This window comes from Periophthalmus magnuspinnatus, chromosome 15, assembly GCF_009829125.3.
Source record: "Periophthalmus magnuspinnatus isolate fPerMag1 chromosome 15, fPerMag1.2.pri, whole genome shotgun sequence".
Taxonomy (NCBI): Eukaryota; Metazoa; Chordata; class Actinopteri; order Gobiiformes; family Gobiidae; genus Periophthalmus; species Periophthalmus magnuspinnatus.
In genome coordinates this window covers 14,245,429-14,273,368 of record NC_047140.1, presented here as the reverse complement: position 1 = coordinate 14,273,368, position 27,940 = coordinate 14,245,429, and the positions used below count along the sequence as shown (strand labels likewise).

The window sequence follows — 27,940 nt, the reverse complement described above, 5'->3', positions numbered from 1 at the left end:
GGCAGCATCATCCAAGAGGCTTTCACGAGCGTGGGGATTCACATGCTACTGCGAAAGTAAGTCACTAATAATTACAAACTACATGAATAAATACTAAAAACTAATATAAATTATGTTGACATAGACCTGTTTTCATAACGTTTTAATTCAGTGTTTTTTGTGCAAGTTTGACTGGTAAATTCTAGTATTTTGTGGTTCTTGATTACATTTTTAGAACAAAAACCTTTAATTAGGCTATATCGTCCTTTAAATATGCATATTATTATGAAGTCTACAAAGCAGAGCCAATGTATCTATTAAAATAACAGTCAGAGCCCATATAATAACAATAATACGAAATAAATTACGTGACGAACGTTTCCAAATATTTTGCAATGTAATATTTAGACTATTGCTGCTAAAATACAGCTTTAAAATAACTTATTTTTGCTCTGCATTTTGACTGAAACGGTACCTGTGGTTTATAGTTTAAATTTGCAAGAGCTGTGAGTTAAAGCAATAGTGCCATCTACTGGATAATACAAGTATTACAAATGATGGCAAGACGTGATCTTTTGTAAGTAAAAAGTAAATTGCCTTTAGGTTTTCGTACTATAATCTAATGGGACAGGATGGTGCAGAGGATGAAGAGGAGAGGGTCAGATGAAGCAGAGGATGAAGAGGAGAGGGTCAGATGGAGAAGAGGATGAAGAGGAGAGGGTCAGATGGAGAAGAGGATGAAGAGGAGAGGGTCAGATGGAGAAGAGGATGAAGAGGAGAGGGTCAGATGGAGAAGAGGATGAAGAGGAGAGGGTCAGATGGAGAAGAGGAAAGGACCAGATGGGGCAGAAGATACAGAGAAGAGGGTCAGATGGCGCAAAGGATGTAGAGGAGAGTCAGAAGGAGCAGGGGATGGAGAGGAGGTCAGAAGGAGAGGAGGTCCGAAGGTGAAGAGGGTGCAGAGGAGAGGGTCAGACAGAGAAGAGGACATGAAGGAGAGAGTCAGAGGAGCAGAGGAGGGAGCAGAGGATGCCAAGCAGGAGCAGAGGACGCAGAGCAGAGGGTCAGACGCAGCAGAGGATGTTCATTGTATCTTGTTTATTTTTGACAGCAGAATCAACTTCAGACAGACAGTTTGACATGGCACAGCTACATAGAAATAATGTACAATTTACAATCAAATAATTAGGCAAATTTGTTAAAAAGTCGTCAAATAGTAACAAAACAATTACGATAAATCAATATCAAACGTGTACCACAGAAGACAAATCTACGTTAGCTTATAAAAGAACCTAGTGATTAAATCCATGATCAAAATAGAGACAGAATGGACTTAACTAAAGCATCTCAGCACCATAACATTACCAGCTTGAACAAGACAACATCAGGCATCGAAAAATAATACTTCAAATAAATACAAAATTCACTTTCATTCACTTCACAGTCAAATTAAATTCATTCGAACTTTGGCACAGTTCAGAAGATTTAAATGAATACTGATTTAAATTTTTTGTCACAGTTTAAAGTCACATTTCAGTTAGACAATTGGAAAATCTAGAACGAAAAATATTAGTGTTCACAATTACAAAAAAACAGATGAAATTTATGGCAATGTTTTGGTCTGATCTGAGTAAACCATTTGTGAAGATCTGATTTTTGAAAAGACTTAAATCTTATACAAAAATTTGACCTGTTTGACGGCTCTATGGAGTGTCTTACCTTGAATATTCTAGTTTGGTTTTACATTTTTTGTAAAACTTATGTTAGGACCAGGGACTATAATATAAAACAGGACCAGGGACTATAATATAAAACACATTTTTTATTCGCGAAAAATAAGGGAAAAAAAGGGAAAAATGTCTAGTGGTGATGAAATACAAATCAACAAAACAAATTTAAAAAGTGAAGATGCGTTCCTACTGGGAAATAGGGATGCACCGATCCAGCTTTTCCAGTTCCGATACTGATTGCAATACTGTAGGCTTTAAGTAGGTGCCAATACCAGATACGAACCAATACCAACCTTTATATAAAAATTAAATAAGACAAAACATCTCCCAATGCATGTTATGCATCTCTCAAGTTACTACAGAACAGCTTTGTGTAACTAAAAGGTCAAATATTCTGAGACTTTCTGTGCCGACTAAGACCAGTAACAGTCTCATTACATCAGTGTATATTTGTCCAACTGGGATATTGGCTGAACCGGTATTTGGACGGCGATATTCAATCCAGCAAAGTTTTCGGTATCTCCGCTGATATTCGATACCAGTATTGGATTAGTGCAAACCTAAAAATAAACTGGGGGCAAATTACGAGTTCACACTATTTAAAAAAAAATCATCATGAAACAATGAGCTGAAATAGTGATACTCCGCACTCAACCCCCTAAAAATGCTATATTCACATTTAAACCAGGGGCTGTGCAGAAAAAAAGTATTTTAAAATATGCTTCTACAATTTAGGTCAAAATTGAAGACAGAGGACAGAAGTCTATATAACTCTGGGAGATTCACCATTTAAGAAAGAAATAAGATAATTGAAAATCCACAAATGTCGAACCTTACCACTGTTTGGTATTGGTCCAACAATGCCACCAGTTTTTAATACTAGACTAACCATATTTCACCCGAGTTAATTTATACTGACAGAGACGACGTTGAACTTTGTGCCAGTTTTTGTTTCATGCGGTTTACAGAGATATTAACCATAAACCAGGTCAACAAATCTGTAATCTGACAGTTAAACAGCAAATCTCAACATAAGATTCTGACCTGTCCTCCAGCTCTTTTTAAACAATGTATAGTCAGATTAGAACATTAAGATGTGAACGCAACCTATTCAACGTAAAAAAAAAAAAAAAAAGAAAAGAAAAATATTAAAACAAAATTCCACCTTTCTGTACATTTTTGGGAATTTTTTTTGGGGGAATAATTAGAACAATCTACATCTGTTTGGGGATTTTTAATTTGAAGGTAAAAAAAAGGGGGAGGCAAGGTTTTGTTTACATAAGGATATAGGTAAAAGCTCCATTTGAGACGAGTTTAATGGTTAATGGAGTGGGATTTTGGAGCGTTGTAAAAAGAGAAATGTAGGCCACATTCTGCACGTGACGTCTGAAAAGTTAATCTTTGACCTGATCTGAGCAAAGCAGATACTGCATTTGTAAACAGTCACTATAAAACACACAGAGGGGGCAATGGGTTCCTTGGTCAAAACTATCTGAAAACTGAGATACCAAAATCCTATGTCATTTTTATATTAGGCATATGTTAAAAAGTACAGCAAAGAGCATTTTAGTCATTTTAGATTACTTAACTTGTTTCATGATATTGAAATAATCTTTTTTAAAGGTGCACTACGTAACATTTCTGGTAGAGAGTACACCACCAGCTTGTGTCTAGAGTTGTTAAGTGTGATGGCACTTCCAGGTCCATCAGTTGATTGAAAACAACTTGTTTACAATTTGTGACGACAGAGGTTGAGGTAAAACAGGCAGTTAGTGAGGTATACATTCTGGTAATCCTATGTTTTGTGAGATTATTACTACATTATTTACATATCTGAAACAGTTTGTGGTTAAACATAAACTTTTGAAACTTAATCATCTCTGGTTTGATGAATAAGGAACAAAAATAAAGCTAGAAATCAGCTGTGAAGTTTTTGGTTTGTCCCAGAAATTACATCATCACTTAACAACTCTACTGAGACAGAATGACTTTGCCTGGAATACATGAAATAGAATTAATCTATCGCCATGGAGACAAGAAAGTGAAAACACCAGGTCAAGTTACAGGTCAGCTCTATGGAGAGGTAACCCTTTTCACAGTACAAATGCATGCCTTCAAAGTATTTTTTCAGCAATAATATACTTGAATATATGAATAAATGCAAGTCAGATATAAGTCTAATGCCATACTGTGGAATATTTCTGGCAAAGAAACAAAATCTCCATGGGGACAAGCAGATGGCAGCCCTCTAACAGAAAAGTTACACAGTGCATCTTTAAATGTCAAATAACTCTGAAGTACATAAAAATGGTCATATCAAACATTGAAATAATCTAAAAAGAAAATTAAATTAATATTCTGTATTCTATTTTGCTGTGTGAATAATGTTACATCCCACAGGTGCATTCACATATTTCTGATAGTTCAGCTTTAAAGTCCAATATAGATTCAAGATATCAAATAAATTTACGAAATGGGCCCTAAAAGCACATTAAAATGATTTACAAAAATAACTTTTGTTCAGTAAAAACTAGATCATGATAAAACGATCTGGGATGAAATTGTATTCTTTCATTTGTACCTTGATCTACTCTAAAACATCCAAAACATATCTATAACACTGAGGATTCTAAGTTAAGGTTTAGTTGGTGTTAGTGCTGTTGTTGATGGCACTGATTTGCTGTCTGATTTAAAAAAAACTAACTGTCTAAATAAAAACAGTAGGACTTGCAAATACAAAATTTCAGGGAATGTAGGAAATAGCATTAAAACTGTACATTATAATTACAGATGCTTTTTAAATAGCACCCTTGGATCAGGATGGATCATTTACACTAGTCCTTGTTTAGTCTTAGACCTTAGATTAGACCTTAAAGATGCTATTTGCCTGGATTGTCCCACAGTATAGCATTAAAGTTAAATATCTCCATACAGACAAGCAGGCCAGCTTACATGTCAGATTTGCTCTTCGTAAAAATGCATGTTTTCCAGTGCATTTTGAGCATAAAAAACACCTGTAATTAGATGAGGTTAATTGCTAGATATATGCAATGCTATACTGTGGAACATTTCAACCAAACCAATTCCAAACCAATAACACTTTAGCAGACCATTCCCAAGAAAAAGTTACACAATGCAACTTTAAGTCCTGTCTAAGGCCTAGTTTAGTCCTTATTAAGCCTGTATCCATGAATATCACGAAATATTATATCTTTTGAATGGGAAAAGTCAAACTCAACTCAGTGTGTTGCATATACCAGGAAGTTGAAACCCATGAATTATTGACTTGCCAAATATTTCCCAAGTGGGTGTAAAAAGCAATAACGCAGTGTACTGAACCACCAGAGCTACACTATATCAGGACATTGAGGCTTGCAGCTCTGCAGTGGATCAATGGTTTAGATTCATATGATTTTGGGGAATAGCAGAAAGACCAGAGAGTGATTTGGCACTGTCTGGTCTCAAGTCCAGTCTGGCACCAGGCCCCGGAAGTGCCCAAACTCTCATTCACTCCTCCAATAAAAGAGCATTTTTCTCAGAAGTCAATGGGGGAACTGTCACATATTTTCACTTAAAGGCCTTGTACCTGATTTTTCCCATGTATCTGAGCAAGATTTGTTTTGCCCCAGTACAGATATATTGTATAAGCAGCTCTTGAGGTTAAAATAAGACCTCTGCATGCTGTCTGCTTCTAATTTGTAAGCATTTTTATTTTCAATCATCAGGAAGTGTGCGTTAGCATGCTAGCTGTTTTTACTGTGATGGGAATCTTCGCTCTGGTCTATGAAAGTTGTGAAAAGCGCTTGTAAATTCATCAAGATGCTCAGAATGCACAACATAAGCGAGGAACAACTTTGGCAGTTTAAGACAGTAAAAATCAGATACAGCGCCTTTAACATATCCAATAACTATTTTTAGTAATTCATAATCAAATAAAACATTATCTCATCAAATGGTAACTTTTAGCAACATTTGGAGGGTAGCTGGTTAAGCCCTGCACAAGCATATATAGTTGTGTCAGTGGGCAAGACGCTTCACTTTCTAGCCCAGCTCACTAAAATCAGACTAATGTAATAACTCTCCATGCCACTGGTTTGCTGTGGAGCTACTTTTTTTAATATAATTCGTACATATTTTTAGTGGGAGGGGAAACCAGAACACCGGAGGAAACGTAAAGAGACACAGGGTGCAGCTCCAAACAGAAACTACACTGCCCAGGAGTCAAACCCAGGACGTTTCTGTTGTGAGGCGAGAGTTAACTGCTGCACCACCCTGGATATGTCTGAAACTTGAAAATTTAGGGATGGAACAAGAAACGATTCGTACGAGACCAGATGAGACACGAGATTAGGATTAGATTTTGAAATAATTTATGATGAATACATTTTGTGTTTCAGTTCACATTTGTTCTCAAAATATTGGTTATAGATATGATTTGCTGTTATTGCACAAGATCTTGTCCCATCCCTAAAAAAATGGGGCTCCCGAAATTCTCTGCATTTTGTCCGGGTGTGGGGCTTAGTGTCCCATGTCAGTCAAAGCTAGCCAACTGCTGCGTGCTGTATTTTCTATGGTAAAGTGAGTTAATTTCATAATAAGTAGACACAATACAGCACTGGAGTAAAATGAAGCCATCCTGATGAAACAAAGGAAAGTCAAACAAAAGTTGGATGTGTTTTTGGTAGTTTTAGGTCTAAATTTGCTTTCTCATGTCAAAAAAGGTTTAGCCACTCGAGTTAATAGGAAAACATTGTTTGAAAGTGGGTTGCCACAGTTGCAATAGAATGTTACGTCCCACCTCCAGACAAAATGCCAAGCTTATAGGGAGTCCCAAAAAAATGTTTCCTTAAAATGTCATTTTTTTTCCATTGGTGACATGAATTGACAGAATACGCCAGTGAACGACAAACCTTAACATCTCAAATAGAGATTCGACACACCTGGACCTATCTTTGTAAACAGTGTTCAGAGCACGGACTCAATGGCCTCTGGCGCCCCCTCTTGGCTCAAGTTTTGGTGGGTGACAAGGGGAGACGTCTCCTCTTGGGCCTGTGTGTTTGCCACAGCCTCCACGCGCACCTCACACAGCTCTTCTGCGTGCTGCTGGTCCCATGCATGGTCCGGGTGCCTCTGGTCCTCCAGGTGCTTCAGCTTCTTCTGCTCCTGCTCATTTATGTGGTGCAGGATCCCAGCTCCCAGAGCATCGCCCTCTACATTCACTACTGTGGTCGTGCGGTCACTAAACATAAAAATATAAGAGATTTGAAAAGGTCAATATATTTGAATGTAGTAAAACCGTCCTATATTGGGTACTTTTCAAATATTAATAAAATAATTTTGGAGACTTTATACTTTGTTTTGTTTTATAAATCCTAATAGTGAATAATGGACTTGTAATGCGTTTTACATGTTCAACAAAGCACTAAACTGTAGTCATTAGTCATTCACTTCTCATTATGGTAAGCTATTATTGTAGACATTGGGGCAGACTGATGAAGTGAGGCTGACAATCTGTACCATCGGCCTCTCCGACCAACACCAACGCTCACACATACAATGGGGGTGAAGTGTCTTGTCTAAGAACACAACACAACTTGGTCAGAGTGGTAATCGATGCTCCAACCTTCAGGTTTATAGACCACTGCTCTAATTACAAATACAACATAACGAGGTAGACTATCACAAGTGTAAACATAATGTGAGCCCTTTAAAATTATGCAAAATAAAGAAGTCAAAACTTCAAGAATGCTGTTAGGATTCTTTGCACATGATATAAACATTATAGTTTATAGTTTAGCAAAACTATAAAGATATGAACTAGATATGCCCCATTTGCAGTGATGTAGATGGTTGTGACAGACAAAGACATCTGGTATATTCTAAAGTGATGGTTTTGCTGTAGCTAACCTCCGAAGATAAAGTCAAAGGCGGCATGTTGTACTCACACAATCCAGTCCACAGCAAGCATGAGCGACAGGTCGTTGGTGGGCAGCCCGATTGCCTCCAGGATGATGGCGATGGTGATGATTCCTCCTGCAGGGATCCCAGCAGCCCCCACACTGGAGGCTGTGGCTGTCACTCTGAAGGGAGAGTGAGAGAAAAGAGGGAAAGGGGAAAGGGAGAAGGGAGGGGGTGGGAGAGAGAGATGGAGAGAAGGAGACAGAGGGGGGGAGATGGGAGAGAGGAGAGAGAAGACAGAGTCAGCGGGCAGGGTGTGTGTGAGTTGGTTGGGAGAGAAGGACAGAGAGAGAGGAAAGAGTGAGGGAAAAAAGAGAGAAATGGGGGATTAGACAAGGAAACTGTATTCTTTCTCTGTTTTTGTGGTGCTACAGAAACACGCAGTAGGTATTCAAGGCTTTGTGGGTTACCAATTTTTTTTGAACAGTAGTCCAAACAAATTATTCTCCATAATAAGTTTATAAGCACTTTTCAGAACTCTTAGTGACCAAAGTGGAGTTTTAATGCCACAGCAATAATAACAACAACTAGCATGTTAACACAACAGTGCTACAATTATTTTAAAAAATTGGATTACATGCAGACAGCACACAGTGTCCTTTTTTTGATGTACTTTTAAAATGTATCAGTACTGTGGCGCAAGTACATGGAAAAATCTGGTACAGGCCCATACGTTTGAAATCACCCGTCAAAAAATGTTAAAAATATTCCTGTACATAAACACTGTTATTTCATTTGCGATATAAAAAAAAAGCATGCATCTTTAAAAGTCTTTCACGTGTCAATAATTTCTTGACTTACAGAATAGTAAATATCTGTCCGGCGTTGAGAGGGTGGTTGTTGAGCTGAGCGATGAACACTGCGGCGACGCACTGGAAGATGGCAGCTCCGTCCATGTTGACTGTGGCGCCGATGGGCAGAATGAAGCGACTGATGCGTTTGTCCACTCCGTTATTCTCCTCCACGCACTTGATCATGGAGGGCAGGGTCGCCGAGCTGAGAGAGGCCGGAAAGTAGATTATTTTAAAACCTTAGAAAACAGATACCAGTCTCTGTAGAATGAATGCTACTGTAAAAATCCCTGTTTTGTTACACGTCTTGCTTAAGGCCACACTGGCAGTTTGGTTTGAGTCGACCTTCACCATTTTCATTTGGGTTTTGGGCGCAAAAAGGTTGCATAGTAGGGATGTGAATAATCAATAATATAGGTCAAAATATACTAGAATGAAGTTTTAAAAAATCTGGACAATTTTAGAAGCAAAAATAAGGTATTTAATTTCCACTGAAAAAGTAAACCTTAACATAAACTGCTTTTTTATCTGCTAATTATGTCAAATTACCTTGACTTTATCCTTCAGAATTATATATATATTCACATTATATAAAAAGATTACCTAAACTTGCGTGATGCATGAGTGAAACAAAACTCCAAACTGTATATGTTTTAGTGAAAGAACAATGTTAGAGCCTGATTAAAAAGTTGACACAGAACCTCCCCTGTAATATGGACTATGAGTAGCTTTATAAAATATAAGACTGACCCAAACTATGACCCGTACCTGGAGCAGGTGGCGAAGGCGGTAGTGAATGGTGTGATGAGCCCGGACAGAAAACTGAAGGGGTTTTTCCGAGTGAATCCAAAGTAGATGAGTGGGAGCACGATACCTCCGTGAATTATGTGTCCCAGGATCGAGGCAAAGATGTACTTCCCCAAACTGGCCACCAACAAAACCACATCCTCCATCTCCACAATCTTACTGCCCACCAGGAACATGATGCCGAATGGGATGTACCTGACGCACACAGACACAATGTGAGGGGAGGGTCAGAACAATAACAAGGCATTATAGAGTTTTTCAGCAAGTCATTTTACTAAACAAAAAAAGTGGGACTTAAGACAAACAACTCTCCAAGCGCTCCAAAAGCAGCGTTAGTTACAAATGGCACTTAACCCTCAACAGACACAGCCTGGAGGTGGAACTAACCACTGACCCACTGAAGCTGTAGATCGGAGGTTATTTTTTTTTACTTCAGGGCCAAGCTTTTTCAATAAAAAAACATGCTAAGGTATATTATCAGGTTAACTGTATTACATTAATGATAAAAGTGATGCATTGGTCTTGTATAGCGCTTTTTTAAAGTGAAGTTGAAGTTTCCAGACACTTTTCACTCCACACTCAAAGCTGCTCTGCACCAGCAGTCCCTCCGACCACCACCAACACTCATGCACACCACTTTCATACTAGGCAATGTGGCTTGAGTGCCTGGCTTAAGGGCACAACAATTGTTTTTTGCCACTGGTGGTCCACTGTGGCATTTTGTATCCCCAGCAGTGTCCCATCCAAATACTAACCAGGGCCAGCCCTCCATAGCTTATGAGATCTGACAAGATCAATGATGGGAAGAACATGTTCAGAATACTGAGTCATTAGTCTAGTACAGTTACTCTTTCATTTGGGAGGTATTCAGAATACACTTAAATACTACCACTTTTCTACAGACTTAAACTACATTGCTACACAAAGAGCAAATCACTTTATCTTGTTCATTGAAATTGTTTCAGATTGTAAAATGTGATGATGTCATACTCCCAGACGGGGACAAGAGACAGTTTTTCCTATTGAGGACATTGTACTTTTTCATGAAAAGCCCTTCCCCATCTGAAATCTCCTCCGAAACCCAGTAATAAATGCATAAATACTAATATTGTTACATATTTGTGGCATGTGACAATACAGTCGTATTCTAACAGTACATGTTGATGCAGTAAAGTCCAGATGTGAGACACTGGACACTGACCACATGATCCAGGAGACCAGGACCATAGTGGCTTCGTTGAAGGCGTTGAAGAAGCGGATAAGCTCCTCCCCCTCCTCGCCCAGTTTCCTCAGAGCAACACCGAACACCATCGCAAATAGCACCAGGCCCAGGATGTTCATGCCATCAGACTCTGTGCCATATGGAACCTAAAGAGACATGTATGGGATTTATATTAGGGCAGTTTGAGTTAAAGCTGCACTATGTAACTTTCCTGGTGAAGGGTCTGCCACAAACATTTACTTTTTATTCTTTTAACAGCTTAATTTATGCCTGCCTTTTACATTATAATACAATTTTGTGTTTTATGTGACACAGAGTCACCAAAACACGTTCATAGTTTGGGAATTTTGTTCACTGAAAAGGCACTATAATTTTATTCTAATTCTGATTCTACTTGTCTCCAAGGAGACTACTTTATTAGGAATGTTCCACTGTATGACATTAAATGTATCTATCTTTATGGAGACAAGCAAGTCAGACCTGGAGAGATGATCCCCTCAAGGTCTAGCTCTGTGGCCTTGGAGTACAGCTGCAAGTCTTAGTCAGTTTGTTGATGGTTTCTTAGTTAACCAGAATTTTTAACAATAACAATAACAACAATAACAAGAAGAACAAGAATTTTTTAGGACAATTCATTATTCATTTTTATTTAGCAGTATTCAAAGAGGTTAATGCAAATGTAAATCTGATTTTTAGATATCTTTTTCATCAAATACTCATTCTTGTATTCATAAACTAATAACTGATCTCACAGGACAAGTTGAGGACATCATGTTTGGCTGTGTTCCAGTTGACTCTCTACTCTTCAGATTCAGTGAACTGTAAACAGGACGTCTCACTGCACCATTGTCCCGTGCAGTCCATAGTTTGAACTACAGAGCTCCTCATATCTCTATCTGCTACTGTTTGACCCAGATGAGCCAGACTGACCGGACCAACCCGAATCTGGACCTAAGCCAAAACCAGCAGAGGAGCGGGTCAACAGGAGCAAACTACTGCCCCAGGAAGAGACAGGGACTATACCATACAGTCACTATGTAGTAGAGATAGACTGATATATTCAGACCTTAAATCGTTGAGAAACGTTGTTCTTAGGCTGTTGGACTATTTGCTCACGCACAAAGTGGTGAACCTCGCCCCATTCTTGTGAATGACTGATGCTCCTTTTATACCCAAACATGACACTCACCTGTTTCCAATTAACCTCTTCACCTGTGGAATGTTCCAAACAGGTGGATTTTAAGCGTTCCTTAACTTTCCCATTCTTTTGTTGCTGCTGTCCCAGCTTTATTGGAACATGTTTCAGGCATCAAATTGAAAATGAGTGAATATTTGCATAAAAACAATTAAGTTAATTAAGTCAGTTTGAACATTAAATATCATGTCTTTGTAGTTTATTCAGTTCAATATAGGTTGAAAATGATTTGCAAATTATTGTATTCTGTATTTTTCTTATGTTTTACACAGCATCCCAACTTGATTGGAATTGGGGTTATATATCAACTTTTATTAAGTTCAAGTTTGAAGTTTTTACTTTCGCTTATTGTGTTGGGAATTTGGGTCAATTAGTCATGTAATATATTCAATAAAATGAGTAGAAGCCTGTTACAAAATGTGAATATATTATAATAATATGTATTTATTTATTTTATTCATTTATGGGGGTTTTTATGTGTTTTTTCATGCATTTATTATTACATTTATTTATTTATTTTGAAATCAGCTCTAGGTTTCTCCACATTGAGTCACACTGACCTGAAAGACCTGACACTGAAAACCATCAGTTCAAACAACAAACCCGCAGTGTAGTGGGGGATATTTATGCACATGGAGCTCAAAATAGATTAATTATACAACACCTTCTGGTAGATTTTTGTTCCATTGGTCATGTTCCCAATGGCCACCATCTTGTAGTCCGTAGCGTACTGCAAAAACAAACATTTTATTTATTTGATTCACATTTGATGGCCTTGTCGCTCACTGAGGTTAGTCCAGGGGTGGGCAAACATTTTGACACATGGGCCACAGTGGGTTCAAAAATTTGGCAGGAGGGGCTGGGCCAGGATATATGTATGTATATAATACATTAGACATTTGGACTGTAACATGTAGCAAAGCATGAATATGCAAGGATCATTGTACAAATAGTTTTCCAAATGCATTAATTAAATGAATAATTCATTTATTAAATTTCAGTTAAATAAACACAGTAGAAAAAGTCACATTAATTTTTATCAAGTGCCAAAAGTTCAACAACTTGTTGAAAAGGTAAACTGAACAACCCTTACCCATTTTAATATAATTTAGTCACAATTGGCGGGCCGGATTATTAAGCCCAAAAGGGCCGTGTGTGGCCCCCGGGCCGTAGTTTGCCCATGTCTGGGCTAGACAGAGTATTACTATGTGGCCTTGGAAACAACCATAGGGTTCAAATTTTACTTGTGAAGCAGATCCCGTGCTGTTCAGAATATTTAAAATGACTTGGGATTTATCATTTTAGCTAAAGAGTTTTTTTTCTGAGAACGGGTTTTAAAGGAACCATATGTACATTTCATAAACTTGACTTATCTGTGTCCCCGGACACAAGGTAAACATGTTACTGATAACAAGGGTAATGAAGATTTAACAACAAAAAAAACATTGCCCAAGGTGCTTCATTAGACAATGATCCAATCAGAAAGAGAATGAGCCACACTCATTTGTGTTGCCAGTGTCAATGCTGAAATCCAGTTGGTTTAAACCTAAAAGGACTTTGTCTGATTTGAATCTTCACTAACCAAACCCCAGCTCCTCCATGGTGAAGTTATTGCTTTGCCTGTAATAGGCAACAATATGGCTCTGCACACAAGCAACTGATGCAACCAGGCCAAGTTACTGGTCATATCTGTGGAGAGGCGAGCCCACTCACAGTAAGTATGCATGTTTTTAATGGTATTTTAGGAGTGTAGGTCCAAAGAGAGGAGCCCCTCAGATCAAGATGAGGTCTGAAATTGGAAAGACAGCATCAAAAGTGGCCCCAACATGTTTTCACTGAGACAACCAAGACTGTGTTCTTTAGTTAGTGATTCACCAGAATATGTGCAGTGCAGGGCCTCTCTGTTTCAGTGAATTTTGTAAAAGTTCCAGAATTCTTTTGATTAAAGGTGCACTAAGTAACTTTTCTGGTGAAGCTACGCCACTTGCTTATCTTGAGATATTGATCAAGAGCTTGAAATGTCTCACAGCATGGCATTAAACTTAAACAAGAATGGAAATGTATAGTTATTGTCATGATGTCAGTTTCCCTGTCCTCCCGTGCTCTCTCCCCCTCCCCTACCTGTGTGTCTGGAGCTGGGTGGAGTGCCTGACTCCTCCCGTGCACACCTGGGGTGCATCAGCCTAATCACCACCACCTGCTGCTGAGTACAAGAAGGCTTGGCAGTCTACACTCGGTGCCAGACCGTCCGCGTGTAAAACGTGAATGTTTCTTGCTAAGCTTTGTTATATGGTACTTTCCGGCAAATGCTCATTTGGATTTATGCACCCTCCAGATTCCTGCCTCTACTCGCCCAGCTCCTGCCGCCACGTTCCAGTCCCGGTATCGCTTCCAGCTCGTCTTGTCTCCTGCTCGTCTCGTCTCCTGCTCGTCTCGTCTCCTGCTCGTCTCGTCTCCTGCTCGTCTCGTCTCCTGTCCGGTCCTGGTCTCTGGTTTGTCACCCGCTCCCCGCTCTGGTCTTCGTCTGATCCGCCTGCCCTGGTACCGCACCTGCTTCTATCCCCGTCCTGGTCCTGTCCTGCCCGCCTCTACCTGCACCGCACCCGCCTGACCCGTCTCCCGCTCCCCGGTTCCTGTACCTGCTCTTGAGACCTGTTTAAAGACTGCATTTTCACCGCTGTAAATAAACACTGTTAAAACTGCTCTGGTCTGCATCCTTTGGTCCTATCCGCACCGTTACGACAGAACGGTCTGGCCACTATGGACCAAGCAGGCTCAGATCCGGACCAGATGCGCCGCCTCACGCACTCTCACCCCGAGGCGGTGCTGGGTCAGCACGAACAATCCATTCGAACTCTATTGGAGCTAAATCAGACATTGTCCCAGCAGGTGGCACAGCTTAACCACCAGGTGGCCGCGCTCCTCGTCACCCCGCCTGCTGCAGCTGGAGCGCCACCATGCCTCCCGGAGCCGAGAGGCACGGATCCGGAGCCGTATGCTGGACAACCTCACCTCTGTCGCGGATTCCTGTTCCAGTGCGAGTTCATGTTCCAGCAATGCCCTTCTCGTTTCAGCTCGGGGGCCACCAAGATCCGATATATATGTGGATTACTCCGGGGCAGAGCTCTCCAGTGGGCAGAGGCGCGCCTAATGAAGACGTCTGTGGATAGCCTGGATTTTAATGAATTTGTGTCCACGTTTAAGCTGGTGTTTGACCACCCGCACTACCAGGACAATGCTGCCTCCCGGTTATTGACTCTCAGCCAGGGCTCCAGGACGGTAGCGGATTATTCCATTGAATTCTGGACACATGCGGCGGAGCTGGACTGGACGGACAGCGCGCTGCGGGCTGTGTTTGTGCGGGGCCTGAACGAGACTTTGAAAGATGAATTGGTTTCCCGGGACGAACCCCCCGACCTGCGGACCCTCATCTCCCTCACTCACCGTATAGACAACCGCCTACGGGCTCGTCGCCGAGAGAGACGCCGGTCACCGGTCCCGCCGGAGCCACGCGCTGCCCCGCCCCCGCCGGATGAGCCCATGCAACTCGACAGGACCCTTGTGTCGACCGAGGAGCGTCAACGGAGGCGTCGTCTGGCCGGGGCTTGCCTCTACTGCGGTGAGCGCGGACATTATGTGGTCACTTGCCCAGTTCGGCCAAAAGGGGGGGCCCACCAGTAGCACTGGGAGTACTGGTGGGCGAGCAACACATCCTGGACTCTTCTAATAGACTGCGGCTCAGCGCCACCCTGTGCGTTCGCACAGAGACCTTATGCGTTTCCGCCCTTATCGACTCCGGGGCTGAGAGGGACTTTATTGATGCCCAAGTCGCGGAGCAGCTCGGGGTCTACCTGGAGCCCCTCGAACGCCCCTTAAATGCCCAGGGGCTCAATGGACGTTTTCTGGGGCACATCACTCACATCACAGAACCTGTCACCGTGATTCTGTCCGGCAACCACCAAGAGAACCGTCAGTTTCATGTCCTGTCCTCCTCCGCTTCTCCTCTGGTCCTTGGTTACCCCTGGCTACGCGCCCACAACCCTGTTTTCGATTGGGCCAGGGGCGGAGTTTCGGGCTGGAGTCCCGATTGCCACGCCAAGTGCCTTCGGTCCGCCCTCCCTCCGGCCGGGAGGTCCGTTCCTGTCGCTGATCCGTCCCCAGACACCCCCAATCTGTCCTCGGTGCCTGCTGAATATCACGACCTGGGGGAGGTTTTTAGCAAGAGCAAGGCCCTCTCTTTACCGCCCCACCGTCCATATGACTGCGCCATTGACCTCCTGCCGGGTGCCCCACTACCATCTAGCAGGCTATATAACCTGTCTAAACCTGAACGCGAGTCAATGGAGGACTATATCCGTGGGTCCCTGGCTGCCGGAATCATCCGCCCGTCCACTTCACCCGTGGGAGCGGGGTTCTTCTTTGTGGCTAAGAAGGACAAATCCCTGCGGCCTTGCATTGATTACCGGGGTCTGAACAATATAACTGTAAAGAATAAATACCCGCTTCCCTTACTGGACTCGGCATTTACGCCCCTCCACGGTGCGACCATCTTCTCAAAGTTGGATTTGCGGAATGCGTACCACCTGGTGCGCATCAGGGAGGGAGACGAATGGAAGACGGCCTTCAAGACACCCCTGGGACATTTCGAATACTTGGTTATGCCCTTCGGTCTCACCAACGCCCCTGCCGTATTCCAAGCCCTCATCAACGATGTGCTCCGTGATTTCCTTAACCGATTCGTCTTTGTTTACTTGGATGACATCTTGATTTTCTCGCGGTCCCCCCAGGAGCATCATCAGCACGTTCGCCAGGTTCTCCAGCGCCTCCTCGAGAATAAACTGTTCGTGAAAGCTGAGAAATGCGAGTTTCACGCAGAGGAGGTCAGCTTTTTGGGCTTCATTGTGGGGCGGGGCCAAGTAAGAGCTGACCCTGAAAAGATCCAGGCTGTCACTGAGTGGCCCGTTCCTACCAGCCGGAGACAGCTCCAGAGATTTATCGGCTTTGCCAATTTTTATAGACGTTTCATCCGGGATTTTAGTAGGGTTATCTCGCCCTTAACTAAACTCACCTCTCCTGCTTTGCCGTTTGCCTGGTCTCCTGAGGCGCAGACAGCCTTCGAGAAGCTTAAGAGACTATTTACCTCCGCTCCCATCCTGCACCAGCCCGACCCTTCACGGCAATTCATCGTGGAGGTCGACGCCTCCGACTCGGGAGTGGGGGCCGTGCTTTCGCAGAGGTTCGACCCCCACAACCGCCTCTGTCCCTGCGCCTTCTTTTCCCGGCGATTGTCCTCGGCCGAGGTCAATTATGACGTGGGGGATCGGGAGCTCCTTGCCGTAAAGCTGGCCTTGGAGGAGTGGCGCCACTGGCTCGAAGGGGCGGAGCAACCATTCATCGTCTGGACCGACCATAAAAACTTGGAGTACATCCAGTCCGCCAGGCGCCTCAATCCCCGTCAAGCTCGTTGGTCCCTCTTCTTCAGCCGCTTCAACTTTCTCCTCACCTACCGCCCCGGATCTCGGAACGTCAAACCCGATGCCCTCTCCCGCCAGTTCGCCCTGGAGGATAGCCCGGTCACCGCAGAAACAATTATTCCCTCCTCGTGTGTGGTGGCCGCGGTCCATTGGGATATCGAGGACACCGTCCGAGAGGCCCAGACCAACGACCCCGACCCAGGTAACGGCCCTCCAGGTAAACTGTTTGTTCCCGATTCTGTCCGGTCTCAGGTGCTCCAGTGGGTCCATGCCTCCCGTTTCGCCTGCCATCCTGGTGCCGGTCGCTCTCTCTCCCTCCTCAGGAGACGCTTCTGGTGGCCCACGATGGACACAGACACCCGGGCTTATGTCGCCGCCTGCCAGGTATGTGCTCGGGCCAAGGCCTCCCACTCACCCCCTTCTGGTCTCTTGCATCCTCTCCCAGTTCCTCGTCGCCCTTGGTCCCACATCGCCTTGGACTTCGTGACGGGCCTTCCCCCTTCCCAGGGGAACACGGTGGTTCTCACCATTGTGGACCGCTTCTCCAAGGCCGCCCATTTCGTTGCCCTGCCTAAGCTCCCCACAGCCAAAGAAACTGCCGACCAGCTGACCAGTCATGTCTTCCGACTCCACGGCATCCCGGTGGACATCGTGTCCGACAGAGGGACCCAATTCACCTCTCAGGTATGGCGGTCTTTCTGCGACGGTTTGGGGGCCACGGTTAGCCTCACGTCCGGGTTCCATCCACAATCTAATGGGCAGACGGAGCGGGCCAACCAAGACCTGGAGTCGGCCCTACGGTGCACAGCCTCCGCCAACCCCGCGACCTGGAGTACTCACCTGCCCTGGATAGAGTATGCTCACAACTCCCTCGTGAGTTCCGCCACTGGTATGTCCCCCTTCGAGGCATCGCTGGGATATCAACCCCCTCTCTTTCCCACGGAGGAGAGGGACCTCGCCGTCCCGTCTGTTCAGCGCCATCTCCAGCGCTGTCGCCGGATCTGGAAGAAGGCCAGGGCGGCCCTTCTTCGGGCTGGAGCGCGCACTAAGGCGACGGCCGATCGCCACCGTGTCCCGGCGCCCGTATACCAACCTGGCCAGATGGTTTGGCTCTCCGCCAAGACGGTCCCGCTGAAGACGGACTCCCGTAAGCTGTCCCCCCGATTCCTGGGACCGTTTAAGATCATGAGGATCATAAATCCATCGGCGGTGCGCCTCCAGTTACCCCCGTCTCTCCGGATTCATCCGACCTTTCACGTCTCCCAGGTTAAACCAGTCCGGACCAGCGACCTGTGCCCTCCGGCCGATCCCCCACCGCCCGCCCGGGTCATTGACGGCCACCCGGCGTTCACCGTCCGCCGCCTGATTGACGTTCGTCGCCGTGGTAGGGGCCTCCAGTACCTCGTCGATTGGGAGGGTTACGGTCCGGAGGAGCGATCCTGGGTGCCCAGGGCACGCATTCTGGACCCCGACATGGTGAGAGACTTCCACCGCGCTCATCCTGACAAGCCTGGGGGTCCACCAGGAGGTGGACCTTAGGGGGGGGGTACTGTCATGATGTCAGTTTCCCTGTCCTCCCGTGCTCTCTCCCCCTCCCCTACCTGTGTGTCTGGAGCTGGGTGGAGTGCCTGACTCCTCCCGTGCACACCTGGGGTGCATCAGCCTAATCACCACCACCTGCTGCTGAGTACAAGAAGGCTTGGCAGTCTACACTCGGTGCCAGACCGTCCGCGTGTAAAACGTGAATGTTTCTTGCTAAGCTTTGTTATATGGTACTTTCCGGCAAATGCTCATTTGGATTTATGCACCCTCCAGATTCCTGCCTCTACTCGCCCAGCTCCTGCCGCCACGTTCCAGTCCCGGTATCGCTTCCAGCTCGTCTTGTCTCCTGCTCGTCTCGTCTCCTGCTCGTCTCGTCTCCTGCTCGTCTCGTCTCCTGCTCGTCTCGTCTCCTGTCCGGTCCTGGTCTCTGGTTTGTCACCCGCTCCCCGCTCTGGTCTTCGTCTGATCCGCCTGCCCTGGTACCGCACCTGCTTCTATCCCCGTCCTGGTCCTGTCCTGCCCGCCTCTACCTGCACCGCACCCGCCTGACCCGTCTCCCGCTCCCCGGTTCCTGTACCTGCTCTTGAGACCTGTTTAAAGACTGCATTTTCACCGCTGTAAATAAACACTGTTAAAACTGCTCTGGTCTGCATCCTTTGGTCCTATCCGCACCGTTACGACAGTTATAGGCCAAATCAGGAGTGAGCATGCATGTTTTTGCAAAGCATTTTTAGCCTTACACCCAAAAAGTTGCATAGTGTACCTTTAAAACAATTTTTAGTTGAACAAACAACTTGAATATATACCTGCTTTGTTCTTGTGTAAGAGAATAATTCTAAGTTTAAGGCTTAATTGTCTTTGCAGCTGATGTCAACATTCCCTGGGGGGGGTGCTAATTTGAGGCACTGCTGTGTCTGAAGCTCTGTGACTCAACTTTAATCAGAGCTTTGTTTTACAGTTAAGCTAGTTCACCTGTTCAGAAAAATGTACAAATATAAGAACTAAATCTAAGAACATTTAGAGGGAAGATCTATCCATCCATTTTCTTCCACTTATCCATGGCCAGATCGCGGGGGCAGAGTCTAAGCAAGGACTCCCAGACTTCTCTCACCCCAGACACGTCCTCGAGCTCCTCCAGTGGGACCCCAAGGTGTTCCCAGGCCAGCAGGGAGACATAGTCCCTCCAGCGTGTCCTGAGTCTTCCCTGGGGTCTCCTCCCAGTGGGACATGCCTAGAACACCTCCCTAGGGAGGCGTCCAGGAGGCATCCTGAACAGATGCCCAAGTCACCTCAGCTGGTTTCTCTCGCTGTGTAGGAGCAGTGGGTCTACTCCGAGCTCCTCCTGTGTGACTGAGCTCCTCACCCTATCTCTAAGGGTGCGCCCAGCCACCCTATGGAGGAAACCCATTTCGGCCGCTTGTATCCGCGATAGTGTCCTTTCAGTCATTACCCAGAGCTCATGACCATAGATTAAGGAAGATATTAACAGATAAAGTCCACTATCCATATGTATTTACTTCACCCTGCTATCATTTAAAAGCCCAAATATTACCCTTTCTCTCCATGATTCTTCCGAGGGCATTGAATCGGACTGAAGCCAAACCAGCCGAGCGCGTTGCCAGGTCAGATATAGCTGCGTTGCCAGGTTGGACAGAATGGAATAGCTTCTCCACGACAACGCAGCGTATCCAAGGAACCAAAACAAGAGGCGTTCGGTGGCGTATTGTAAAAGTGACTTCATTAGAGGATGAAAAAGTGGGTTTGAACTGACCGAGTGGAGTTGGAGTGTGTACGAGTGACAGGACACAAACAGAAGGAGGAATTAAACTTAAGAAACTCACCGAGCGAAAAGCAGCAGCCACCAAATTGGATGGGAAAAGGTTTCTAGAGGACAGAAACAAATCAGCATGAACAGAGATTAGGATTGTATTAAAGGGCCTATGTTCCGCTATTTTATAACCTACGTTATAATGTTGTTTTGTCATCAAAATCATACTTGGAGTTGTGTTTTGTTTCATTCACACGTGTTTAACACACGAATCGTGCATATTTAGGCTCTTGTGTTCTTGTGATGTCATGTGGTAATATAGGAAGTGTTCTATTTTGTAAACTCCATACACCTTCATTAGAATCATTTGGATCATTTCAGCCCTGGAGTTGCCCATCTCTACTGAACAGAGCATTTTGAGATTTGGAGATGTAGACAGACTAATAATGAAGAGTTACTCAAACATGTGAATGAAACAAAACACAACTCTGGGTGTGTTGTTGATGAATAAATGTTTAAATAAATAAATAAAAAGCTGTTCAATTATTCACAGAATTTATAAACAATTTAATCCATATTTTGTCGTCTTTTGGTTAGTCCTTGTTGAGAACTAGTATAGCAATTCTGTCGTCTATTTTAGCCCTGGTTTTGCCCTATAGTTTAGACCTGATGTCACTGATCAGTGCAGATGTTTTGAATTTTCACAAACACTTCAGCCCCTCCTATGAGGACATGCAATACCTCATTTTAAAGCCCAGAACCTCTCGAGTCGCTTTTGACAATCCGCACATCTATTTTTGCTCCACACAAAAATCTGCAGGTTGCACCAGTCCAAAGCCATTTAAGGACAAACACATTTTTGTCAATGTTATCCAGCCAACTTCAGTCCTACCTACAAGAACATGCTACACCTCAGAATTCAGTTCCTCTATATCAGTCAGGCCTTAGTTTATTTTTGAGTTACATTTTTAGTCTTGACACGTCACCTCTAAACATGTTTTTATCTTCAAAGTAAGATTTAGGACTGAAGCCCTGTTTGCGGCAGAAGGACAATAGGTTACCAAGAAATACCAAGATTCACAGGGGGTTAAGACCAGCACTGAGAACCGTGGAAAGAGAAAAGAGAAAAGCCATGGAGACTTGCTAATATTTTACACCTTTGAAAACAACTAAATCTAGTGAGTAGAATTAGTGTATTCTACTATTAGTGTATTCTTCTAATGTAGAGGGAAGCTCGGGAGAAAGGATGAGGCAGAGGAGAGCGTCAGATGGAGCAGAGGATGAAGAAGAGCGGGTCAGATGGAGCAGAGGATGAAGAAGAGAGGGTCAGATGGAGCGGAGGATGAAGAAGAGAGGGTCAGATGGAGCGGAGGATGAAGAAGAAATGGTCAGATGGAGCGGAGGATGAAGAAGAGAGGGTCAGATGGAGCGGAGGATGAAGAAGAGAGGGTCAGATGGAGCGGAGGATGAAGAAGAGAGGGTCAGATGGAGCGGAGGATGAAGAAGAGAGGATCAGATGGAGCGGAGGATGAAGAAGAGAGGGTCAGATGGAGCGGAGGATGAAGAAGAGAGGGTCAGATGGAGCGGAGGATGAAGAAGAGAGGGTCAGATGGAGCGGAGGATGAAGAAGAGATGATCAGATGAAGAAGAGAGGGTCAGATGGAGCGGAGGATGAAGAAGAGAGGATCAGATGAAGAGGAAAGGGTCAGATGGAGCAGAGGATGAAGAGGAGAGGGTCAGATGAAACAGGATGAAGAAGAGAAATGTGAAATACCAAAGCTAGGAATTCAGAAAAAATATAAATAAAAGGCCAATGATTCAACAGAGATCTAAATTTATCAAATTCATAAACATTAATAAATACTGATCTATTCACTATGGTAAAAGATTTTCCATTGATAAATATATTAAAAGGTACACTATGTAACTTCTCTGGTGGAGACTGCTTGCCTCCATGGAGATTTTATTGCTTTGTCTAAAAATGATCCACAGTATGGCATTAAATATATCTATCTTGTATTAATTAATTTAGGTTTTTTGTTTGTTTTTTTTGCATTCTTACTGTGTCCCGATCTGACCTGTGACTTGTCCCGGTGGCATATACAGCAATAACATCTCCACGGAGACAAACAAGTGGCAAACACTCCATCAGAAAAATTACACAGTGCACCTTTAACACACATCATTACACAGCACAAAGTATGAGATCTGCAGATTAGCCTTCTCCATGTCCAGCTCAAGGGGCAAACTAATTTAATTTTCCTAATCCTCTGTGGACCAATCACATCACACCGTTCACAATCAAAGTTAATTTAGCCAATCAGAGTGGGGGTCCCACTAAATGAAAGTTGACAGTTCTTTTAGGCCCCTCGCTGGGTCAGTTTTCTGTCCTGCCACGTTCACACAAGGGAACATGCAGGAAATCAGTACAATAAGGTCATCTGCATCTGACACAGAGCAAAGTGTGGGGAAATAAGGCCAACACGGTGCAAGATTGATCACAACCAAAAAACAATGCTGAGGGGTCATTTGAATAGTTTTGATTTAAATAAATGAAAAGTAGCTAGAAATGTACAGTGTCCCTGTGTCACTATAAGATTACTATTACTATCCGTATGCTCCTGTAAATACTTGAAACAGAAGTAGGTCATTTTAAACATTTGCCATTGTGGAGTTTTTCATTCACAATAATGCTAACAAAAACACTTCATAATTAGGCACAGACAGCACAGTGGACTTATTTTTACCTCAAGAGCTGCTTATACAATACATCTGTACTGGGGCAAGACACAAGAAACAACGCCCCTTATACACATTGATTCTCATGTGTTCTGTTGTTTCCCTCCTTGTTTTTGATTGTTTCGGAGCAGACTGACTGTTGTTTTGTAACGTGATTGCACTGTGGTTGTGGCTGTGGTCGATGTGCTGAACCCTGCGTGCCTCGTGTATCCTGTGTTCAAAAACACAATCTCATCTCCTCACACTTCACTGCCTCCTTTCACACCTTGGAAAAGACTTATGCAACAGATGGTTACACTTTAAACGCAGACAGATGTGCAGATATCAGAGTTCACATGGAGCTTTTTGGACATTTAAAGGTCCACTGGGTAACTTTTTGAAGGGAAGGTAGGCTGTCTGCTTGTCCTTATGGAGATGTTATTGCTTAGAATGTTCCACAGTAATGCATGCAACTCATTGATCTCCAAGGAGACAAGCAGATGATGCCGACTTACAGGTAAGATCTGTGGAGAGACAACCCTATTCGCAGTAAGAATACATTTTTTCAAGGCACACATGTTTATTAATACTTTTTTAACAAAATCAACTAAGAAAGTTAAACCTAGACCTATCAAGTTGTGTTAGATTTGTAAGTCCCAAAGACACAAATACGTTTTTTTTTTCTTTGTCATTTTTGCACATAAAATGCATAATTTTTTATATAAAACTATACACGGTTTCCTTACCCTTACATGAGTAAACTATAGAAATGTTTCAAAGTTTCAGATGCCTCTGTCTACACAAATTTTCCCCTGCTGTGTCTGGCCTTCAATATCGTTTAGTTAAACTTATGGTCATCTTTGTTGAGGTACCTGTACATCTTTTGAAGCTTTGGGGCACTGATTAAAATGGGGCCCACTCCCTTAAATTACCACAGACATGAACTTAGTGGGTGAACAGTGGTAATACAGTTTAGAGCATTTGTAAAAAGACAGATTCATTTAGAGGAGAAAATGATGAGATTCTATGTTATCCAGTCATTTCAATTTCCAAATCTACTTCAGTGCAAGAAACAATATAACATTTTTATTTTAAGTGATAAAACCATTGAAGAATGAGACGTTGTCCATGTGTGAATGTGGTGTGAGAGTGAGTGATCGGTGTAAGAGTCTATGTTTACCTCCAACAAGTGTGGAGTAAATGAATAATGACTCTGGCACTTTGAGAGGCTTATCAAGTCTATAAAGTGCAATACCAATTTTAGGTATTATTAAGACACTGTGCTTCAAATAGATTTAAAGATGTACTATGTAAGTTACAGACCTGTAGTTACAGATTACAGATCTGTGGAGAGGCGAGCCAGCTCACAAGAACGCATGAGAATGAACAAGAACGATTTTCAAGATATTTTTGAGCAATAAAAACACCTATTACGAAACAGTTCTGAGATAAGTGCAATGCCGTGCTGTGGAACATCCCAAGCAAAGACGTATCCCCATGGAGACAAGTGCACTTTTAACAACTAAATAAATGAACAAATGTAAACAATATGCCTCTTTGTGTTATTATACTTTCATGCAGCAACAGCTCACTCCTGAATTAGCTCATTTTGTTGCAGTTAAAACAAACGCCCTGTGGAGTCGACCCGTTCACGGCTCTCACACTGTGCGTCTCCCCTCAGCTCCTCGGGGTCACATCTCCAAACATAAATATAACCCTGAGTCAGTGTCTCTGTCAGAGGTGGCTAGTACTCAGTTACATTTATTTTCTAGCAGCATACTTTCACTCCTACTTGAGTACTATTTGTATTAAAGTAACAGTACTCTTACTTGAGTAAAAGGTTTGGTTACTGTTCCCACTGTGAGTAAATGTACAGGTGCCAAAAGATTTAAGTTGACAATGAAGTGATTTGAACATTCTTCACCACATTATTTTTGATGTGATAGTTTTGTTTTTCTAATGTTTCTGTCTATTCTTTGAAAATACCAGACTTTGTGCATTATTTTCTGATTATAAATCAGATGTTATGTCCGGGCAGTTACTTTTTTAGTCACTCTAACCTGAATAGTACTTTTCCCAAATATTTTATATTTCCTAAATGATTTACTTTTACTCAAATAATTTCTTGGAGCACTACTTTGTACTTTCACTTCAGTAATATTATTTTGTAGTAATGTTACTCTTTCTTGAGTGCAATTTTTGGCTATACCCACATGGTCTCAGCTCTGGGTCACGTTTCCACACACAAACATAACCTTGTATCTCTGTATCTGTGGGAGACGGTCTGATCCTCCACCTGCTGCTCAGATAAACGCGGCTCAGTTTGGTCTGGAGCTAAAACACTGTACACAGCTGCCCTGCTCCCAGTGTTACACTATAAAAAGTATAAACTATACTGCTGCAGACTTACCATACTTACCAAACCATACTTTGTAACATTCTTCATGGAGTTTGATAAGTTTTATGCCATATTGCAGAGGATTATGGAGCTGCAGATGAAGATCTATTTTTGGACTGAAAAGTTACACAGAGGGGCTTTAATCATAGAAACCAGCTATAAAACAAGAAGTAAATGTAGTACTGACTGCAGTACTCTCTGAAACACCTCTGACACTAAGCACTGAGCATCAGTCACTCAGTAGTAGCTGTGCTGGAGTAGTAAATGATTTGTTATTGGCAGAAAGAAAGAATTTACAACACTTTTCTGGTGGGACGTCTGCCACCTGCTTGTCTCCATGGAAATGTTACTACCCACTGTGCTTAGCCTTAAAATGTTCCACAATAAAGTATCAAACATATAGTATTTATAGCTCAAAATACCTCATATCTTTTGGCAGACAGCTTCATAAAAGTGGGCACAGTCTGAAACTTAAAGTGCATTCACATGTACATAATGAGCTCTTCATTTCATCCAAACTGTTACAGAATATAACATGTAGAGCATCACTGTACATTGTGTTCATAGTAACAGCTTATGGATAGAAACATAGAAACAGGTGACTTCCTCTTCAAAACTGCAGAACTGAAAGACCTCATCTGTTCTTTGTTTCAATTTATGGAAGTGAGTACTGGATGGATTTTGTTTATGTACTGATGTTGAAAAATGGCTGTGTGGCATCTTTTAACCCTATACATATGATCAAGTCCGAATAGTCTTAGTAATTAAAAAAAAACTTATAAAAGTGTTCGATTTACTGAAATTAAAAAATTATTGAAAAACATGCCTCTTTACTATGTGGGCTTGCAACTTTCTATTTCCATGGAATGATGCGGGGGAAGTATACCTCCAGAATGTTACATATTGTATCTTTAAGTTGTGTATTTGGTATGCTGGTAATTTTTTTTATTTATTTATTTATTTTTTTTCTTATTGCAATTTCACTTTCCTTACTCCCACATAAAGAGAATGAGTTGCATATCCATATATCGTTACTAGGAGCGTGTTTTCACCTGGCCAAGTCCAAGAATGAGTCGGCCGTCTCCTTGTCGCTGCTGACGCTCTCCAGAGCCAGATGGTTGGTGTTCAGAGCCCCCGCGCCCACTCCGGGTTTGATGATGAAGGCGAGCGTGACCCCGATACTAGAAGCGATCAGCGTGGTCACGAGGAAGTACCCCACGGCGATACCCCCCAGCTTCCCCAGCGAGCGCGTGTCCAGGCTGGCGGCACCGGACACGAGGCTGCACACCACGAGCGGCAGAATGATCATCTTCAACATACGCAGCAACATCTCACCCGGGAACGCGAAGTAAGTCATCTGCGCTTTGGTTAGGGCCATAGTACGCACCCCCATGCCCAGCCCGACGCCCACGAGCACCCCAGAAACGGTCAAAATCACGAGCAGGTTCTTGCGCAAAAACTCCCCCAGTCTTTGCCTCCACGAAGCCTTTTCCAAAATCGGTTCGGTGGATGGGGACTCCGGCAGCGCATGGCCATTTAACTCGCTTTTCTTCTCCATTTTTGGTGTATTTGTTGTGTCCTTTGAGGAGATGTAGAGGTAAGGTGTATTTCTCTCAGACTGGACCCACGTTTGAGGAGTGAATAGTGCACAGACCGGGATTGTGCAGCCAATAAACGTGTGGGGACGACACCAAACGGCGGAGGTGGGCATGCGCAGACAACTCGCCGGTTCCGTAGTGCCACATGATGCAAGAGAGGGGGAGATTGCCTGGGTTTATCTGGCACCGTGACATAGTTTCAGCGACAGTGGGCAGAGAGCGCACGGACCCCGGGATGAGTAGCGCGCATAAAGGGGTGGGGTTATTTTTGCTTATCAACGTGGCACAGGCTTTTTATCATCATATTATTTGTGCGTCAGTCTTTTACTTTTACGCGTGATTAAATGCATTGAATTGGATTTGAATAGAACATCCGGGTCTTTCTCTCATCTTTCCTTGTGCATTCTTTTGTGCCCATCAGAAGAGACTGATGCAAGAACCATGTCCTCTCCTTTCACAGGGCCGGTTGAGTCTATAAACGGACCAAGTAACTGCTTAGGGCCCCGAGGCCACCAGAGGGCCCCCAAGAGCCCATACATTTATAATGAAAATAATATAATATATCAAGTTTTATTGGATACAGGGCTTGTGTGTTTACAGCAGCCTAAATATCCCTCTAAAACAATTAAGTTTGTTTTAGAGTATGTTTGTTTTCTGTTCTTGTGACTCTGGTAGTTGTGACATTCTGGATGTTTTCAGTCTGATGTTGGTAATTTAAATACAAATACAATCGGTCAAGGTGATGAGACCAGAGTCATAA

At 43.4% G+C, this 27,940-nt stretch overlaps 1 protein-coding gene across 1 annotated transcript; it reads right to left on the bottom strand.

Moving 5' to 3' along the window:
* Window positions 1-5,779: 5,779 nt before the first annotated feature.
* slc1a4 (solute carrier family 1 member 4) lies at window positions 5,780-27,247 on the bottom strand. Its single transcript, XM_033979933.2, has 8 exons — window positions 26,635-27,247; window positions 20,540-20,582; window positions 12,347-12,412; window positions 10,467-10,633; window positions 9,227-9,460; window positions 8,469-8,663; window positions 7,655-7,789; window positions 5,780-6,948 (listed from the first exon to the last, which is right to left on the bottom strand). The coding sequence occupies exons 1-8, from the start codon at window positions 27,138-27,140 to the stop codon at window positions 6,675-6,677; spliced, it is 1,620 nt and encodes a 539-aa protein (XP_033835824.1). The 5' UTR covers window positions 27,141-27,247; the 3' UTR covers window positions 5,780-6,674.
* Between the last annotated feature and the right edge of the window lie 693 nt (window positions 27,248-27,940).